Below are 20,206 nucleotides of genomic sequence, written 5' to 3'. Positions count from 1 at the left end.
CAAACACTCAGGACCCAAGCACTGGGCTCTGCCTCTTCTCTGTCTGCCAGAGGGCAAGCATACATCCCACACATCCTCAGGGCAGAGTGGCTTTTACCAAAGTCCAGTGCTTTAGCAAAGAAAAAAATGTCTTGATTGGCCAGCCTTCTGGGAATATGCAAGAGAGTGGGGACCACTTTGGAGAAGCCAAGACAAAGGACTGACATGAGTGAGAGTGAGAGAGAGCGAGAGAGAAAGAGAAACGGCTTAAGACTGCAGTTTTACTGGCCACTTGGAGAATGGGAACCACAAGTGTACACCGACAGCTCACGACAGTAAAGCAGTGGGCATTTTCCAACACACTTGGGAAAAGAAAGCCCACACACAACCAGCTCCTGGAGCTTGGGCCAGGCATCCATATCTGGGCTCATGATCACTGATCCTTGAGGTCTTCAGTGTCCTCCTGTTTGTAGGTTCTCCTGGGCTGTGTCTTCTTTTTCAAAGCCCTCTTGTAAATAAAAAAAAAAAACTTCCTAAAGCCACAGCTCGAGGAAGATTTCACTTTCAGGAAGCACAGAAGGCATCCGTGCTTGCTTTATGACATGTGCCCCTCACTCCATCCTGCAGCCTGACTCCTCTGTTTTGGTAGTACTGGCCTTGACCTCAAGGCCTTGCACTTGCCAAGCAAACTCTCTACAGTCAAGCCTCCAGCTTTCATGCTACTGTAGAACCCCAGCCAGTGATCAGTGGGGCAGGCACTCAGGTCATTTTTTCCTCTCCTTTCTGCCAGGTCATGGTCACTATTCCTTTCCCTGCTCTCAGGCCTACAGTGATAGTCCTGAGTGCCCACCACCTTTTGTTTATCCTCTTGACCCAAAGGGCCCAGTCCTCTGTTGAAAACCTCCACTTAAGCTTTTCTTCTAAACCCTTTCAGCTGTCTGTTTCTTGCTTGGGTCCTGATAACTGTCAATTGCTCCAGGACCTCTGCCCACCTGAACAAAGAACAAAGCATAGCAAATGGCAAACAGCAGTTCTTGAGTCCCCTTTTTTTTTTGCTCTTCTATTTGGTATCTTTACTTCTACTGTCATCCATGCAGAAATTGCTATAGTTCTTAGACCTTTCATTATACAGCAATTGTTTTAAAGTTCTTTATGCATTGTGTTTTTATGTAGGGTTTTTTTTTTGGCAGTGCTGGGGATCAAATCCAGGGCCTCACACACTAAGCAGGTAGGTGCTCTACAACTGTGCATCCCAGCCCTGTATGCAGTTGTGATGGAGCCCCTTCTGGTAGTGGCTGTAACACTGCCTTGGGGTCGCTGGTCTCAAGACCACCGGCACGTCTTGCTAAAACTAAGAGAAGGCAGACACATTTTTCCTTCTAAATTCTGGTCTGAATTGGTCTTTCCTATTCTCCAGTTCTAACACAGCTCCTCCTGCCAATGTGAGGGGCACTTGTGGATTTCACTATGCTGAATTCAGGCAGATCCAGGGCTTGGCTGGCTGGGCACTGAAGCACTCTCCACAGTGCTTCCTGCAGTTGTTCTGGGAGAAGCGCTGCTTCATGTACTTGGCTGCTCCATTTCTGCATCTGTGACTCTCACTCTTGACCTTCTCTGTAAGGACCTCTCCTGTCCTGTAGAGCCCTCGCCCTCATTTTCTGAGCCATACCAGGGACTGCAGACCTTTGACTGAGGTAGCCAGTCCTGACTGGATGCCCTGAGCTGTGCCCATCTGGTAGCACTATGGCTCCATAGCAGCTCACTCTCCTGCACTTCCTGGTTTGGGGTGCCCCAGAGTCCATCCCACCATCCACCCTATTTCTAGCTGTTTCACATTAACCCTCCCCCCCCACTTTGAGACACTCCCTTGGGTGCTGGCACTGCCAAGGCCCACGGAGTTTAAGATGATGAGCGCCACTTACGTGTGGGAATCTGACCACTCCCAGAAAACCTGAACTGCAGACAACCCTCCCACACCCTCGGTGCTGATTTTAAGTGTGTCCACTAACTGAAATCTATCATAATCCGGAGGTGTACAGCAAAAAGCTCTCTCCTTCTGAACCCAAATTACAAGTTGGTTGTGAGAAGAGCTGCACGATGAACTCTGGCCACCTGGGTTGAGGTGCTACAAAGGAAGTGCGTGACACCAGAGGAGCCTGGAGAGCAGGCCCTTCCACCTAGGGCCACACTTCAGTCCATAATCTCTTTCAGGAGAAAGAGGTGATTGCTGTTTGTTACTCTGGGAGCAAAAACTCAAAATTACTAGAGATGGTACAGATAATTTTTATTATCTCATAGCAGAGGGCAGAGAGAGCCAGGGCCACAGCTGCATCTGCAGCTTCCCTTCTGTCTGGAGAGGCTCAGTCTCACTTGTGGGCACATCCACCTCTTGTCGTCGATGGAGGTGCACAAGGACGTGAACCTGCCCTGAAGGAGGGCCTGAGGGTTCCAGCAAGCCCTCCTGTGGAGACAGCTCTGACATGAGCTTCTGCAAGGTCCACTGATGTGAGACTTGAAGTCAGTTCAAGTGCAGGCCTCCTCCTATCACAGCCTCCGAGCCTTCCTGGGACGGCAGCCGTTGTGTGGGATGGGGGTGTTGTCTGTGATTGAGATCACCTCCAGGCCCCCCATGGTCAGCCCCTTGATGGCAGACTGGAGGGAGCAGAAATAGAATGGTCCTAGAACAATGGTCACCGTCTCCACACAGTAAAGGGATGGGGAGTGGTAGGGAAGGGGGAGAGCAGGGAGGCTCCTCGGCTCCAGTGCTATCTGCTCTCCCAGAGGTCTCCCTCCTGAGCCCCTCACCCAAGCTCTCAGCTGTCTACCTCTGCAACTGCACTTGCCAACTCCCCCCTGTAGTTTATAACCTGAGAATAGGCTCCTTGGAGGCCTTGGCATGCTTCAAGAATCACACTTCTTTTACTTTACCTGGCTTTACTATGGAGTGTGCACCTCATTATCCTTGTGAAGTCAGAGAGATGTCACCTTCTCTGGGAAGCTGAAGGTCATCCCTCCTGGGCTTGGAGCTCCCTGAAGATCCCCAGCACCCTGGCCCATGCTTCACCACTGCACTCACTAGTCTGTGCTGTGGGACTGGTCTGTGCCAGTTCATGGGAACCACCTTCCCAACCCCAGCACACAGCTGGCACTCATGAAGGGTCTGATGAATTAAACTAGGTAATCAAGACTTGCTTTGAGGGGCTGCACCCGACAGGAACTTCAAGCCATGCCACAGAAACCCACTAAAGAAGACTTTCCCCTCTCTCCACACCTAGCTCTGAGGAGCTCACATGCACTGTGAGACCGGCCAGCACTTACCCAGCGCCCTGGCCCCAGGCCTTTCACCACGACTCGGACGTGGGTCACACCCTTCACTGTAGCTTTCTGGAGAGAAGCGTAAGTGGTTAGTGCACCCCAATCTCTTGCTACTGCTTCAAGGAGGAGGGGCATCGCACGGGCAGAAATAAACACGGCGGCAGGGGCAGCTAAGAAGTGAGGACAGACGGCTGCAGAGATCCACAAAGTGCAGTGAACCACAAAACTAAAATGCATGGCATCTTTTAGCCTAGGACAGCACTGCCACCTAATGGAGGTTTCTAAGTATCGCTCAGATTTTTCTCAGCTGCAAGTGTAGAATTTCAGACCTTGAGGTATCATCTTGAGTTTCAAGGCAGAGCTCAAATATTCACTTAAAAAGTATTATTTAAAATCTTTACAGGTAAATGGGTCTTTTTAAATCATAAATGCAGTTCATTACAGAAACTGGGAAACACACAATAGTTGCTCATAAGCCACTGTACAGGAGCTGGGGCTAATACTAGGATTTCTTTAATTGTGTGAGTCCATCCACCGATGGACATTTGTAACATTTTGATTTTTGATGGTCATTAATGCTTAGCAATCAAAATTTCAGGGTGTCAAACTCTGTTTGAAGATCAAGGTTGTCTTCAGGGAAGACTTCTGGCTGGGAGGGTAGAAACACATAGAAGGCTGCACACAGACTGTGATTCCAGGCCAAGCTGGCTCCAATCAGGGAACTGAACTGGCTGCTCAGCTCTGACCAAATCACACACACTCTCACTTTCACCTGACCTTTAGTAGATAATGCTGAAGGTCTTTGAAGACTTGTGATCAAGTGTCTGGAACACAGTGGCTGTTCAATAAATATACCAATCGCAGTACACTGACTATTTGCTTCTAGAAAGGCCTGTAACAGTTCACCCTGGAACTGGTACATATGAGATTCCTCACTATACTACACAATCTCTGAATAAACTATCACCCCCACCCACTCCACTGGTCTTTAAATGGAGGGGAGGGTTTGGTTCTAAAGCCTTCAGTACCCTGGCTCTCTTCATCTTGAAACGAACCACGTGTTTTACCTCTAATAAAGCTAAGAAAGAAGAGAGAGCCTTTCCACACAAGCCTCTTCAAGCCACCTGCAGCATCAGAGATCTAACAAGGGCTGGCAAATACCCCACTGCTTCCCGGCTAATTCAAGGAGAATTCTCCATGATCAGCCCATGGAAGGCAGAGCACAGCACACAGAGAGCCACAGTGCACACACACTCACCGCGGCGGCGGCTATGCCAGCTGTCTGCGCTGCGATGCCGGTGCCCTTCTTGGCATTCCGAAAGCCCTCTGTGCCACAGGAGGTGCGGGCCAGGGGCACATGAGTGGCAGAGACGACCTGGATCTGTGTGCTGGGAAAAGCAGAGGAGATGTGGATGTAAGTGCTGCTTTTTTTTTTTAAGGACATAAGTTATATTAGCCTGAGAAGGGAAGGGAAAAAATCCAGTTGCTCTGGTTTTAAGTTTATCCAACAAATGCTGAAATGAATCCTGTGGTATTTCATCTGTGCTGTACACTGTGATCTGTCGTGCTGTTCTTTATGTTGTGTGGCAGGCAGGCTGTGACCAGACACAGATCCCACTTCCAGGTGGGGGCTGACCTGCAAAGCTGTCGAGAATGTCAGTGATGCTTCTGTGGCTGAGCACCCCCATGACACCTGAGTGTGCACCACACAAGAACAATCTTGTCACTTTAAACTCATCATTCCCTTAAGGCAGAAGGCAGAGCCTAGGTGCCCAAGGTGAGTGCAGGAAAGCAACAGCACTGATTTGGAGCTTTACATTCTGGTTAGTTTGTTAACAAGTCATGTATTGGTAACTGCCCCTCTCTATTACGTATCACCCCTCTGCTCCCCAGTACTTAGCAGGACTTTGATACACTTCCTCCAACTCTCGAGCAGGACCAGGAAATATTCCCAAGGCAGGCAAGAAACCAATGTTCACAAGGTATTTCACAATTTCATGAAACTTAAATAAACTTTACAAAGCCAAACACGATGGAGCTAGCCCTCGGCACCCTGACTTCTACTCCAAGAAGCGTTAAGGCAGAAGAAACCCAGCCAAGACCTGCCTGGTACTTCCTTCCTGCTTACTTGTTGTAGGATGCTTTGATGTGCGCAATTGGGATCTCCTCAAATTTCTTTCCTGCCCACCGCAGAGAGCTCTCCTGACCTGGGACTGGAGGGTAAATGCTGCAATGAGAAGAAACTTGCTTAAAATTATCCTGATTTTTAGAAATCTAAACCACAAATAGTACAGACAAACCCAGAATGAGACCTGACAGCCCTCAGCCTGGTCCTGCTCTAAAGTGCTCACATCACTCCTCTTCCACACACCTTCTGGGGGGCTACCAGGTATATGTGAGTGCTATGGGGCTATTTTTTTTTTTTTTTCCTGAGGATGTGCCTTGTACTTGCTAGGCAAGCCCTCTGTCACTGAGTCACTGCCCTGACCTGGGGATATTTCTTGACTTGCTGACTTAAGATGTGTCCATGACTTTCTGCTGAGAAAAAATAATCCACGTCCCCACCATCCCTTGTCTCTGCTAGCATAATCACATCATGATTTTCAAGTACTTTATGAATTACTTCTTTTTGCAGTTTAAAAATAGTCAAACTTCTGTTTCTTTACAATTGTAAATTAGTGTGGGTGTTCCAATAAAACTTTATTTATAAAACCAGGCAACTTGTCTATAGTTTAACCCCTACTCTAGACCAGTGGCTCTCAATGTGAGACCTGTCAGTCACCTGTGAGCACCAAGATACTTAAGACCCAGTTCCACCATGGTCTTAAGAATGGCGTGGAAGTCTATTTTTCAAACACCCAGGTGAAGCAGATGTGAACTCATTAGAACTGGGAACACTGGCTTAGCCACTATATTGAGTTCAAAGTCTTTCAGCTGTCTGTCTTCTGACTTTCTCTGGGTCTTCGTTTCCAGGTGGAAGAACTCAGGTACAAATCCAGGCGTAGGTTTAGCAAGGGAAGTCAGGTCGTGGACCTAGGAGATCGGTCTCAGTTCAGAGCTTTGCTTACCAAGCTGTGTGTCTTAAAAATTTAAACACACACAACTGTCATTCAGTGTTCCAGATGGGAGTAAACCTGCTATTCACTCTGCCTACACGACCGTATCAGGTTCATCTCATACCCACACAGGCACGCTGTTTCTAGTTCAACAAACTCCATTTTAGAAAACATGCTATAATCTGAGCAACCTCCCCCCATTCCTTGCCCCCCCGTTTTTCCAGGGATATTTTCAAAAACAAAACGGAACAAGAGCACAGTGCGCTGCTTCCTGTGGGCCTGATCTTAGAGATGAATTAAGAGTCTCAGCAGGTTGCAGGCTTATCAGTTTACATGCCAAGAAGGAAAGTGGTTAAGTCTTGGAGACCACATTCACGTTTAAGGATGATCACCGCCTCACTGATAAATTCCCCTGGTGACTTGGGTGTCAACAAATACAAAGGTACTAAAATCTGACTGTTACCGGTGTAATGCTTTTTTTAGACAGCAAGAATATGGAACCAGGAAGGATACAGAACATGAATCATTTAACTGAAGGAATGGCCAAAATCAGGTTTTAAACCTCTCAGGCTCGATGGATAAACTAACAGTGATTCATCCGAGGAAATCCTAAAAGAAAAGACAAAGCTTTCTGGCACTGCTCACCTGCCTCTTCCTACCCACCTTCACACCAGTGTAAAGTGAAAGGGCAATCCATTTTCTGATTACTGTCAGATCAGCTTTTAAAAACTCAAATATGTAGAAAAACACACAGAGCCCAATTCCTGGCTCAGTGTCCGTTAGTACTCCTGTCATGACTGGCAGTGACTTCAATAAGATCCCTCTGACCTCTCGGCTTTTTGTTTCCTTCAATGGTCACGTGTCCTCTGTGCTACCTTGGCACCCCCAGGATCACACTTTATCAATACTTTATTACCCTATCATAACCTTGGCTTTAAGCACCACATTCCACGGCCACCACCCCCTGGCATCCACTTGCTCTCCTGCTATCTTCACCCCCACAAGGACCTGCAGTCCAACAATTCCACCAGCTCCCTCCACCTCTCACACACCTCATGAGCCCACTTCTCTCCTCACCTGAACCAAATCCAATGCCCCTCTCAATCTCCTGTTCCCGCTTATTTAACTACACTCTCCTGGCAAACCCCAGCCCTGGATAAAGCCCTATCTCCAGCCATTCTGAGCCTGTGCAAATACACAGCAATGCTGACTGGTGCATCTCTGCCTCAGGGCCTCTCAGCCTCAGCACTAAGATGCTTCTTTGATGTGAAAGGCTGTCCTGTGAGCTGTGGCATGGTAAACAACATCTCTGGCCTGTATCCAATAGACAGCCCCCAGGTTATGACCATCATAGGTCTTCAGGCATTACTCAAAGTGTCCTGAGAACAAAATTGGTCTGCACTGAGACTCTGGTCTGCTTTAACGATTTCTAGCATCAAGCAGGCCCTCCATGCTGCCTGGCAATCATCTCCAGTCTGATTACCTTCTGTTCCCTGGATGACTCTTCTAGACCTTCTTTTATCTCCTTAAAGGGCCACCTCCTTCCTGCCTCTGATTGGCAGCAATCTGAATCTCCTCCAGCTTCTGTCTCTCTTATCACACTGCTTCACTTGTGTATTGGCCCCTCAAAGCCACTGCTCCAGCAGTGTTCCCACACAGTGTCATCGATCTTTCCCCTCTCTACTGCATTGTCCCCAGCAGCAAAACACAGTCAAGTTCCAAACCTAAAAAACAAACCCAAAGCTCCCTTAAAATGCCCATTTCTCTATTCCCCCTATAGAAAAGCCCCCTAAAGAGCTGACTGTCCTTATGTCTCTTCCTATCTCCTATTCTCTTGGAATCCACGCCAATCAGACATTAGCCCCTACCATTCCACCAGAAATGCTCTAATCAAGGTCACCACCAACCCCACATTGTAAATCCAATGAGAATTCCTTTGAGTGCCTTGCTGACCCCTCATATAAGCAGCATTTGACACGACTGATATATCCCCAATTTGCACATTAAAAGAAAATCTGCTGCTGGTTGCAGTGGCTCATGCCTGTAATCCCGGCTACTCAGGAGGTAGAGATCGGGAGGATCTTGGTTCAAGACCGGCCTGGGCAAAAAGTTAGTGAGACCTTATTTGGGCATAGTGGAATGTCCTGTGATCCTAACTAGGTAGGAGAACATAGGTAGGAGGATGGCAGTCTGAGGCCAGCTCTGGGCAAAAATGTGAGACCCTACCTGAAAAATATCTATAGCAAAAAAAGGGCTGGAGGTGTGGCTCAAGTGGTAGAGTGCCTGCCTAGCCAGCAAGGCTTGAGTTCAAACCCCAGTACCAGCCCCCACCCCTATTCCCACAAATCATCTTTCCTGGTTTTCTTACTATCTGGAAGTTCCTTGTCTCACTTGCTGGTTCTTCCTCATCTCCAAAACTTCTAACAACCTACATTGTATCTCTACTAGTTACTAGGCACCCAAACTCCTGCAGTCTCCCCATCTTAATAAGTAATGTTTAGGCCAAACATTCTGGAGTCTTCCTGTATTTCTCTCTTTTTCTCACACCTTATATTAATAAATCCTGTTAGCTAGACCTTCCAAATATATGAGTGTGACCATGGTTATCACCCTGGTCTAAACCACCATCAGTTCTTGCCTGGATTATCTCAATAGTCTTCTGAAAGCTTAGAAGACTTCTCCCATCTTCCATTTTTGCTCTCTATGATCAACACAGTGGCCAAAGAGACTCCCTTTAAAATGTAAGCAAAAAGATCATGTCAAACCTTTATGCAACTCTTAAGAGAAAAAGCTCAAGTCCTAGAGACAGCCTACAGAATGTGGTTGTGCACACTTATTGGAACTGCCACCTCCCTCTGTTACACTCCCATGTTCTGCTCCTTTTCTGTCTGCTGTCTCTCACCTATTGGAATCTAAGTTCTATAGGGGCAGGTCTTTTTATGTTTGGCCAGGGATATAGCCCCAACACTTTGAATAGTGCCAGGCACTGTTGAGTGAATGATCACAACAGAATGTTGGTTTAATTCCCTTTAGCAGCTCCTCACTGCCTGCAGTGGGGTAAAGTATAAAAGCACCAGGATGACAAACAAGACCTTCACCATTCTGATCCTTGTTGTCTTATTAGCCTTACCTGCCACCACACACATAAATACACCATGTTCTTTCTAACTGCATGCCTTTACACAGACTGTTCTTTGTCAACAGTGATCCCTTTCAGCTTGTCCATCTGAACTCCCATTCAAATCACTTCTGAGCACCACATGATCAGTTTTGCCTGATTTCCTCAGAAGCAAGACACTTCCTTCACACCTCCAACCAGTTCTTAACTCCATTATGCTACTGGTCAGACTATGTTGGCAATATTTGCATGTCTGTCTTCCTTGGAAGACTGTGAACTACTTGAAGGGAGGAACCGATTTTCTATTTCCAGTACCTAGCATGGTGTCTTGGCAAATAGCAAACTCCCAGTTAATGTCTATTAAATGGATGTGTGTACATGGCCTACATGCAGAGCTAGTGCTGCTGCTACTGGTGGGAAGCTAGATGTCAAATCCTAGGGCTGAGCACAAAACTCACCCTGGACCTTTGACCAATTCCAAGAAGCGTAGGATAATCTGTTCCAGAGTGTAGTGCCCGGCTCTGCACATTTTGTGTCTGAGACAGGGAAAGCTGTTAGTCTGACATGAAATCAGGAAAGAAAGCTAATTATTTATTATACATATTTGGTATTTACTCATTCATCCAACAAATGCTCACTGAGCAGCTACTTTGCGTCGGATCTCATCTTCATTTCATTTTCCACAAATGACCTCTCTAAGCATTATCTCCACTTTTAGATGAGAAAGCTGAGGCTCTCACTGATGGGCACAGGGCTCCACAGGGGGCCAGTGACAGCGTGGAGAATTCCCTGGTCCTCTGACTCTGAAGGGTGGCGGGCAAGAGTGTTGGGGTGCAGGTCTCCCCAGCGCTGGCTCGGAGCTGCCCTCACCTGAAGCTGCCGCGGCTCGGTGTCGCCTCCTCAACTTCCTGCGTGGCAGCCGCGTCCTGCAGTTCCTGGGCGCCGGTGTGGATGGTCCGACATGGGGCCCGGGCTACAGCCCTGCGGAAAGGAAAACTCCGTGAGGTCCTGGTCTGGGTTAGCTCACTGGGGCCCAAGTGGCACTTAGACACGGGCAGGAGCGTAGTCCCAAGGATGGCCGCATTCTTACCCGGTTCCCTGGGACCGAGTCCATGACCGCAGGAGCCAAGACCTCGCATTTCTTACAACCTGCATGACTTGAATTGATCCCAGTGAGGTCCCGTCTGCGGCGTCCTGCGCGAGGCGCCAGCACCATGAGCTCCCGGAGGGGAGAGCGCAAAAGGGAAAGTCATCTGATTGCCCTTGGTAAGGGGCATTAAGTATTTTCATTCCAATTTAAATGTTCTATAAAACTATAGTTACGAGCTCACCTGGAGATTCCTCCCCTTTTAGTATTCCGACATGAGAACTTCGCTCCCCCCCTCATCATGTTAAAATGGTTCGGTCCACTAGGGCCCGGCGCTGAGCTCTAGCCCACCTTGCTCCTGCCGCGTTGCCTTATGGGAACAAAGGATTGGCTGAGGTCCCCGCTGGGAGCCGCGGTGCATTGTGGGAGGCCAAAAGATGGCGACGCCCGTGAGGCGAGCTCTGTTAGGGGTGGCCAGGGGCTGGCGGCAGTTCGGGAGGCTCTGCGGTGGTACCTTGTGTTCTCGCAGCCTGGCCGTTGAGGCCGCACCTTCAAGCAGTGGGTCTCCTTGGCGCTTGTTGGGCGCGTTGTGTCTGCAGCGGCCACCGCTAATCTCCAAGCCTCTGACCCCATTGCAGGAAGAGATGGCGACTCTTTTACAGCAGGTAGTACCGAGATGCGGGCTGCAGGGTGATGAAGGGAACGCGGTAGCTGCTTGCGGGCCTTGGTTCTATCCAAGTCTCTGTGACCTTGAGCTATCCGCGAGATGGAACTAGCCTTACTGAGCTGGGTTTGTACATAATAAGCGACCAATAAATCGTTTATTTTCGTTGGCTTTCTCCGTGTCACTTCGGGTAGCTCTTTGGAGATGCTTTCTTCCCCGTTTATTCACCACAGTAGAGGTGGGATGTTGAACAGGAATCAGCCCCTTTCGCAAGGAGCTCGCAGAGCAGATGAGAGAAAGTTTTTGGAATGTGATGTGTGTTAATAAAATACAGGAGGCAGTTGGCCCATCTGTAAGACACCTGTGATAAACTCGGCTGTTTTACCTCACAAGGCTATTTCTGTGAAGGGCAAGTGAGAAAATTTGGGTAAATATGTGTGTAGTGGCTGTCAGGGTGTTATTAGGTCCCCACAGTTAGTAACTAGAGGGTGTTAATTTCCCCCAGAATCTGAAATGTTTTTGTCTTGGGCACTAGAGCTATTAATTTCTCTGGAACACTCTTAATTTACTCATTTCCTTACTCACTTGACAAATAGTCATTATTCAGCTTACAGGTATCCATAGCTCATACGATGCATCAGACTGTGTTAAGTGGTAGAGATGCAGTAGTGAATAAGACAAACATAGCTCTGGTTTTCAGAGAGCTTCAGTGCAGTGCTGTCAGGGGTTCACTCAATGACCACAATCATGTGACTTACTGCAGACTCTGGGGAGAGTTGTAAAGGAAAACACAGAGTATCTGTCCACAGGAGCAGGCAGCTAAGTTTGGTTTTATGGGAAATGTTGAGAAAGGGAGGTTTAAAATGCTATCAGAAGGATGAGTAGAATTCTGGGAGAAAGAACACAAGGAGAAGCATTCTATGAAGAAGAGACAACATGTGTCTGTAAAGTCCCTGAGACAGGAAAGATGAGGAAGATGTGGATCAAAGACTAACATGCTTGGAATGTGATAGGTGGCCGGTCATGCCTGTCTCTGTCCTGTGTTCTTTGTAGCCATCTTGACCCACAATCACATTCTGAAACTTTTGGCAAATGTAATTCAAGGATAAAGGGCAGGAGGCCTTTTTAAAATTGTTTTCTCCCTGTGCAGTGTCTTGATTGTATTTCTGGTTATATTAATTGGTAAACTTTTAAATCTGTCAAGGGTGCTGTTTTTACTTCCTGTATTGCTTTTTTTTTTTTTTTTTTCATTTTAATTTTCCAGATTGAGATAGAGAAAAGCCTGTATTCAGACCATGAACTCCGTGCTCTGGATGAAGCCCAGCAAATGGCAAAGAAGAAAGCTGACCTCTGTGATGATGAGCAAGACGAACAGGGTGTATTCCTTGTGCAAGATTTGGAAGATATGTGGGAGCAGAAATTCCTACAGTTCAAAACTGGAGATCGTATAACAGGTTTGTGATCTTTTTAGGCCACTAGTAGGGAGGGAAAGTGGGATATTCTGGTCCCCCAACTGAAGCACAATTGCTTACCTTTTGCTAAGTAATAAATACTTTCTAATAACAAAACAATTTTCAGGAAAGGAAAATCTTTTCCTTATTCTTCACATCCACCCTAATACAAATTTTAAAGGCTTATGTTATTTTTGAATGGGAGTTAAGGGTGTTGGGGTAGCCTTTTTTCTTTCAGTTAAACTTCGTTAATGCTAGCTGAAGTTCACTCCTACTCTGTGTCAGAGTGGAAGAAATTAAGCCATTTCCCTCTAACTCTGTGTTTTATTGCAAATCCTTCTTCATGCAGGAATTTCATTAAGTTCTATTGTCTTTGTTTCATAGATGAAGACTGAAGAATAGAGAAAACAGGGGTCAATTAGGGCAGTAATAGTGTGAAATCCAATGATACTATTTTTTCTTTCTTTTTTTTTTTTTGTGGTACTGCGATTGAACTCAGAAACTTGCCCTTGCTAGGAAGGTGCTCCACCTCTGAGCTACATCCCCAGTCCTTGCTTTTGAATTATTATGGGTGTTACTTCTTCTTCAAAGGCTCAAACTATGTTTTGTTCTTAAGAGGAGATGTTCAGCTCTTGGTTTCCTATTCCATCTTTCACTTTCCTACAGAGTGTGAGACTCACCCTGCAAGAAGTCAGTTAGAGATGGGTTAGGGTTGTAATCTGTCTCTAATTTCTTTGAGTGCAATGTTGTGTGGTTTTCCCTTAAGGAAGACTTTAAAACTCACAACTCCTTGGATCTGGCAGGTCACAGTTTTCTTGCTTCTTATGACTCTTTTTCTTTGTAGAAGCAGATAAACAAAATGACCGAACCTCATTGAATCGGAAGCTAGACAGGAACCTTGTCCTGTTAGTCAGACAGAAGCTTGGAGACCAGGATGTTTGGCTCTTGCCACAGGTAGAGTGGCAGCCTGGAGAGACCCTCCGAGGGACAGCTGAGCGAATCCTGGCCACAATCTCAGGTGAGTTCTCTACCTTCCTCTAAATCCCACAAGATTCACTTCAGACTCAGCCAGGGGACTTATAGGCCGACTGTGAAAATGGGCTTAAGGGTAGAGAGTGGGAAGGTTAATGGACACTGATGTTTATAAAAATTTCAACTAGAGAAATCCAGTTAGAAGTTTCTTTGGAACAGGTGAGTGTCTTGTCTTTGTCTTATTCAAAATGGATGTTCCTTCCATTCTCTCAGCCTGCTCCTCTCCTGATCCTTGCAACCTTGTTTGTTGGCACCACTGCTTATTCATTCACTCAACTAGAGACCTCAGGGTTATCACTGACCTCGTTCCATTGTCCATATCATTGAGTCTTACCTGGTCTGTTTCAAATAGTCCTGTCTTTATTCCTGCAGCTTTGGCTGGGATCCCCTTTACTTCTCAGTAGACCAGAGCTTACCAACTATTGTACTATTGATGTTTGGGGCCAGGTCATTCTTTGTCAGGGGATGTTCTGCTTATTGTAAGGTGTTTAGCAGTGTCTCTGGCCTCTGCTCACTAGGTGCCAGTAGCACCATGTCATCCCCCCACCCCCACACCCCCTTCTCTGTGACATCTAAAAGTATCTCCAAATATTACCCAGGGAACAAAATTATAGTGGTTGAGAAACACTGTTGGACTATTGAAGAAGAGGCTAAAGAAGTTCCCCTTTTGCTTTGTGTCATACACTTTAATGCTGTTAGCATGAGCATTCTGAAACACAAATCCCTGTGACTTCTCTGCATGGAATTCTTCAGAGGTTTCCCGTAAAAGGTCAGACTCTCAGTCGTAGCCTACAAATCCTTTTTGCCCAGCTCCCAGTCTCATCAGTCTTCCATCTTGCATTAATGGTAGTCCAAGCTCTAACCCAGCAAATCTTTTGTACTCTTTGGATTATGTGGCCTTTTATGCATCTCTGCTTTGGGGCGTGTTGGTCCTTGACAGAGTGCCGCCTCCAGGTAGAGAGTTCTTCCTCTCCTCCCGGTCTCCTGTAGCCCTTTGTGTGCCCTTATTCAACGCACACATGTCATTTTTGCCTACCATTTGCCGGGCCCTCTCTGGCAGTGGTGTCACAGTGATGGATTGGGCTTACATTCTGGTAGAGAATGCACTCCTTCTCCTAGGCCATTGCAGTACACCTGCCGATTAACACATTTCTCTCCCCAGCCAGAAATTTGAATTCTCTGAAGGTGTGGGCAAAATCTATTCCTCTTTATGACCCACTCTCAGCAAAGTAGCTGGCACATACTGATACTTGCTGGGTAAATGGACTTGGTGGTGTAGGTGCACAGTCACTTGACTGGCCGTACCCCAGCATAAGTGCTCCTAACAAAACATTAGCACCCAGTGTGTGTCTCTTGACCCCTTCTCACCAGGGACTTTTTTGGCCTGGAGGAGAGGCAGCAAGGTGCAGTGGCTTGTGGGGAATTGTGCTACTCTCAGACTCTCAGCCATCACAGGAGTTGGCAGCTGGGTTTTGTTCCAAGATCTTTGTGTTCAGGGGCTCAGCTGTCTCACACTAAGCCTCTTGCCCAACATTACCTCCTCTGTGCCATGTGAGAGAAGGTTCTACCTCAGCCCTGTGCGTTCCTCCTTGTAATAAGTGAGCATTAAAGCAAATAGAAAAAGGTATATTTATGTTTAATAGATGCATGTAAAGTGAAATGTATTGATTTATTGCAAATATATTTACTGCAAATTTAATATGCAAATAATATAAAGGCAAAAAAAAAGGTGCATTCTTTCTCCACTGGCTCCACACTTCCATGTTTCTGGAAGTGGAGTTAATGAGTCATGTATGCATGCTTAAGCTGCTGATAAGTACTGCCCCCTGTCCTCCAGAAAGTGCATAGCAGTGAATGCTTCGGGAGGAGTGTACAGGAGTGCCTGTTTGCCTAGACCTCACCAACAAGTGAACTAGTTCCCTTTTAGTTTTTACCTGTCCAGTTGGTAAAAATCATCTCTCGTGGATTAGTACGTCCTCTTTGCTAGTGAGATTATCTCTGTTTTATTTATTTATTTTTTGTGTGGCGTCATTATTGCTAGGCAAGTGCTCTATCACTTGAGCTGTACTACTAGCTATTTTGTTTGTAATTTGTTTTTGACACAGAATCTCTCTACCTTTGCCTGGGCTGATCCTCCTGCCTCGACCTGCCTAATGGCCACAATTGTATGTGTGCGCCACCAAGCCTGATAGAGACTGACCATCTTTTTACGTGTTTATTGGCTGTGTTTGTTAATTCTGTGAACTGCCTATTCAGAGTCTTTTTCATGTTTGAAATAGAGCTGCTTTTTCTTTTTAATTTGTTTTTGGCAGCACTGGGATTTGAACTCTGGGCCTTATACTTGCAAGGCAGGTGCTCTACCACTTGAACCATACTCCCAGCCTTGATTTGAGACTTTTAAGTCCATCTTTTCCAGATTATAGAAAAGTAGTATGCATTATTGGGAGCTTGTTTGTAGGTTTTAGCAGAGGAGCGCAGCTACTCACATACCCTTGACTGAAGAACGGTCCTCCTCTATCGGAGATGGTCGTCCTCTTTGACTGAGCCAGCCAGATCACCGAATCAACCCTGGCGATCAATGGGGTGACAGATGTCACAGCCAGATCACCCTCACATCCAGTATGCATTATTGAATTAAGTGCAGAAAATTCTGGAAAGTATAAAGAACATAACCATATAATATCAATACTTAGAGATACCTACTGCAAACATTTTGAATTGTGTCTGAGCTTACACCATATATAAATTCTTCAACTAATTCTAGTAGTGTTTTTGCTTTTTTAATATAAGGAAAGCAATTCATGTCTGTGGTTAAAAATTACCATATAGCATGTAGTGAATGCATCATCAGAAGCAAGTTTCCCTCTCAGAGACAGTCCCCTTTAGCAGTTTTTCAGTCTTTTAGAGATGTCTGTGCATACACAGCACATAAATAGTTTACATTTCTGTTTTCCATATCATGTGGACACACACACACATACGGTTAGATTCCTTTTTTTCTCCTCTTACAACTTGTTAGCCTTTTTCCATATCAGCATATAAATTCTGATTTTAAAACATTTTTAACACCAGCATACTACTTCATAATATTTAGGTATGTGTTTGACTCGTTTGTTGCTGCTACAAGTAAGGCTATTGTTCACGTTCTGTGTACTCAGCTTTTATCACATGTATTTGGGAGAATGAAGTTCTGCAAGTGCAGTGATTAGGTAAAGAGTATGTCCAATTAAAACTGATGCGTCTGGTCAAATAATGGCAGTTACACTAATTTATATCCCCTTAATATATGAAAGTACCGATTTTCCCCTTATTTCTCACAAGCAGTGTATAGCTCAGGGCTTTGTTTGTTTGTTTGTTTTTGGCAGTATTGGGCTTTAAACATTGGGCCTCAAACCTGCTAGGCAGGCCCTCTACCACTTGAGCCATGCCCTTTTTGCTTTGGTTATTTGTTGGGGCAGGGTCTTGTATTTTTGCCCAGACCAGCCTGGAACTGCAATCCTCCTACTTACGTTGCGTGCGTAGCTGAGATGACAGGCATGCTCTGCCACGCCCAGGTTTTGTTGAGATGGGGGTCTCACTTACTTTTTGCCCAGGCTGGCCTTGAATCACGATTCTCCTGGTCTTCACTTCCTGAGTAGCTCGGATCACAGGTGTGAGCCACTGTGCCCTGCTTAGCTCAGAGTTTTTGAACTTTACTAATATGGTTGTTTTTCTGTATCTGCTGGGTATTGTTTCCTCTGGTATCAAAGTCTGCAGATGCTCAAGTCTCTTACATCAAATGGTATAATCTTTGTATACCTCATGTACAGTTTAAATGCTCTAAATTATTTATGCATGTACAATGTAAATATTACACAAATAGTTCTACTGTATTGGGAATGACAAGAAAAAAGTCTATATGTGCAGTACAAATGCATTCCCCCACCCCTCCCCCCCGAATATTTTCATTCCACAGTTAGTTGAATACATAGATCTATAGTGAGATGTTGTTGTTGTTTTAATTTGTATTTCTTTAATTATCAGTGAGTGAGTACCTTTTAATGTGTATCTATTTTTAGGTGAACTTCCTGTTAATATACTTGGTAAAATATTTTCCAATAGGTTATCATTTTGTGTTTGATTTCTTACTCATTTTTCCATGTAGAAAGATTTATTTTTATGTAGACAGGTACAAACCTTTTCTTTTAGTTTTTTTTATTTTTTATTTTGTATCTTGCTTAGAAAGGCCTCTTCCCTTTTCAGAAATGATAGGGGAAGAGGCTGGGCCTAGAGGCTCACAACTGTAATCCCAGCTACTTGGGAGGTGGAAGTAGGAGGATCAGGGTTTGAGGTCAGCCTGGGCAAGTTAGCAAGACTCTAATCTCAAAAAATTAGCCAGACATGGTGGTGTACATCTGTAGTCCCAGCTCCTTGAGAGGCTGAAGTAGGAGGATTGTGGTCCCCAAAGTGTGAGATCCTATCTGAAAAACAAAACTAGGACAAAAAGAGTTGGTAGTTCAGGTGTCAGAGTCCTTGCCTAGTAGGCACAAGGTCCTGAGTTCAGACCCCAGTACCACCAAAAAAAAGAAAGAAAAGATACAGGAAATACATCACATTTTCTTGTATTTGTTTTTTTAAATGAAAAGTTTAGAAATATGGAAGAACTCAGAAAATATTTATTGCCCAGGAAACTACGTCTTTTGTGAAAGTTTAAAGTTTCTGTTGACTCGTGGACTTATGGTGTCAAGTTTGATCTGAGTACTGAGGTTGGGATCAGGTCTGTTTTTCCATTTAGCTAAATAGTTCTTCAGGTGCCATGTAGTAATTTTTCCTCTATTTGCCCATCCTTTGAAATGCTGAATTAGGGTTATTGACCCTAATTGTAGATTGTACATACAGTCTTTTAACTTTATGACATTCTTGCCCTGTAGAAGTCAAATCTGAGCTGGGTATGGTGGTGCTCTTCTGTAATTCCAGCACTTGAGAGGCTGAGGCAGGAGGATCACAAGTTCAAGACCAATCTGGGCTACTTCTGAGTTTCAGGCCAGTCAGGCTACATAGTGAGATCCAGTCTCTAAAAACATCAGGAAAAAAAAAAAACAACAAAAAACAAAAAAAAAAAGAAGTTGAATCTGGGGTCCTTTTTGTGCTTTGCATGTGACATCCTTAAAGGCAGTGAACTTTGCTTTAGGGCTACCAAGTGTCCTGGTTCTTCATCAACAGATGGTAACTGGCTGAGTGCAGAAGCTGGCTGCTCCGACTGTCATTCATGCTGCCTAACTGCAGTGCTGACTTCCGGTCTCAGAGCAGAAGCTAGGACCTGGGAATGACCCAGAGAGTTTGGCTTTCATCGGCCAGGAAGTGCATGGGTTCAGGGTGTGTGGGGGGTTCTTTTCAGAGATGGCCCTCCACCTCCCTCATAGGGGTCACTTTTACCTTGGGCTACCAGCAGCTTTCACAGAGACTTCTTGTGAGTTGGAGAGCCAGAATAAATATATCCTTATCTATGATTCTCTTCTATTTTTCCTCCTCAGAAAACAATATGGAAGCCAAGTTCCTAGGAAATGCACCTTGTGGCCACTACAAGTTCAAGTTTCCCCAAGCAATGCGGACAGAGAGTAACCTCGGGGCCAAAGTATTCTTCTTCAAAGCACTGCTACTAAGCGGAGACTTTTCCCAGGCCGGGAAGAAGGGCCATCATGTTTGGGTCAGTAAGGATGAGCTGGGGGACTATTTGAAACCAAAATACCTGGCTCAGGTTAGGAAATTTCTTCTGGACCTCTGATGAACAGGACTACCCATGGATGATGTTCAGACAAGCCAGGGTTAGAGCCTCAAGGCATCCTGTGATTGCCCGCCATTTGCAGGGAATATGAAGCAGCTGTGTTCTGAAAATTAAATAAGTCTGTCATTGTGCAGGGCTCAGCTGACTGGCCCTTTGAGGACTTCTCCCAGTGAAGAGAGAGCCATCTGTTAAGGTGCAGAGAATCACATTACTTTATAGTGAGTTAACTGGCTTACTGGGCCCAAGAAGAAAGAACAGAAGGAAGCAAATTGACCTAAACCTTGAGTTCTGTGAAGCTTGTAGGTCCGTGAGAAAAACCTGGTTCTGTACAGGGTGTTAGCCCTTTTCCATTTTGTTCTTCCTTTCCTTTCCATTTGGTATGAAGGTGTTTTAACTTAGCCTAGGAAATAATGACTTCTTTGCCTCTCTCCCTTTCTTTTTAAAAGTGTTTTATATTTAAAAAAGAATCACGTTATTCCTGTTTTGAAACAGTCATGCAAACTAAACAAGTTCAGTTTATCTCCATTCTACAAATGGGGGAGTCGGGGCCGGCCATGACGAGGCTTAGTCAGACTTCCCATCCCTGAGGCAGCTGGGGAAGAATGCTGGCCTCTCACCTCTCTCTTGAGGCTGTTGGCTGTTCAGTGTGTTGTTTGAGTCATCGCTGGTTCCCAGTTCCTGGTACACAGAAGGTACAAATAAACATTTGCTACATGAGTGCAAGAGGGTGAACAAGCAGG

The 20,206-nt window shown here is 45.6% G+C and overlaps 2 protein-coding genes across 3 annotated transcripts; one reads left to right on the top strand and one right to left on the bottom strand.

The window, feature by feature from the left end:
• Positions 1-2,242: 2,242 nt before the first annotated feature.
• On the bottom strand, positions 2,243-10,769 carry Mrps11 (mitochondrial ribosomal protein S11). 2 transcript variants are annotated; one of them, XM_020175352.2, is made up of 6 exons: positions 10,559-10,687; positions 10,339-10,449; positions 5,423-5,521; positions 4,553-4,682; positions 3,298-3,363; positions 2,243-2,631 (listed from the first exon to the last, which is right to left on the bottom strand). In XM_020175352.2, exons 1-6 carry the CDS (start codon positions 10,621-10,623, stop codon positions 2,524-2,526), a joined length of 579 nt encoding a protein of 192 aa, XP_020030941.1. In that variant the 5' UTR covers positions 10,624-10,687; the 3' UTR covers positions 2,243-2,523. The 2 variants fall into 2 exon arrangements, with proteins under 2 accessions (XP_020030941.1, XP_020030943.2); XM_020175354.2 differs by lacking the exon at positions 5,423-5,521 and having other exon boundaries at positions 10,559-10,769.
• A 192-nt stretch (positions 10,770-10,961) lies between these two features.
• Mrpl46 (mitochondrial ribosomal protein L46) lies at positions 10,962-19,985 on the top strand. Its single transcript, XM_020175355.2, has 4 exons — positions 10,962-11,220; positions 12,484-12,673; positions 13,515-13,688; positions 19,216-19,985. The coding sequence occupies exons 1-4, from the start codon at positions 10,993-10,995 to the stop codon at positions 19,464-19,466; spliced, it is 843 nt and encodes a 280-aa protein (XP_020030944.1). The 5' UTR covers positions 10,962-10,992; the 3' UTR covers positions 19,467-19,985.
• The last annotated feature ends 221 nt before the right edge of the window (positions 19,986-20,206 follow it).

Source organism: Castor canadensis, chromosome 19 (genome assembly GCF_047511655.1).
Source record: "Castor canadensis chromosome 19, mCasCan1.hap1v2, whole genome shotgun sequence".
NCBI classification, from domain to species: Eukaryota; Metazoa; Chordata; class Mammalia; order Rodentia; family Castoridae; genus Castor; species Castor canadensis.
Note: the sequence above shows the minus strand (reverse complement) of the source record. Positions and strands in the feature narration are given on the sequence as shown.

Bases quoted from the DNA above. Each gene is read 5' to 3' on its own strand.
- Mrpl46 (XM_020175355.2), top strand. From the start codon at position 10,993: ATGGCGACGCCCGTGAGGCGAGCTCTGTTAGGGGTGGCCAGGGGCTGG. The intron at 12,674-13,514 runs GTTTGTGATCTT...TTTTCTTTGTAG, and splicing joins AACTGGAGATCGTATAACAG to AAGCAGATAAACAAAATGAC. The intron at 13,689-19,215 runs GTGAGTTCTCTA...TTTCCTCCTCAG, and splicing joins AATCCTGGCCACAATCTCAG to AAAACAATATGGAAGCCAAG.
- Mrps11 (XM_020175354.2), bottom strand. From the start codon at position 10,758: ATGAAAATACTTAATGCCCCTTACCAAGGGCAATCAGATGACTTTCCC. The intron at 10,450-10,558 runs GTAAGAATGCGG...TCCTTTCCGCAG, and splicing joins ACTCGGTCCCAGGGAACCGG to GGCTGTAGCCCGGGCCCCAT. The intron at 3,364-4,552 runs GTGAGTGTGTGT...GCTTCTCTCCAG, and splicing joins CTGGCATAGCCGCCGCCGCG to AAAGCTACAGTGAAGGGTGT.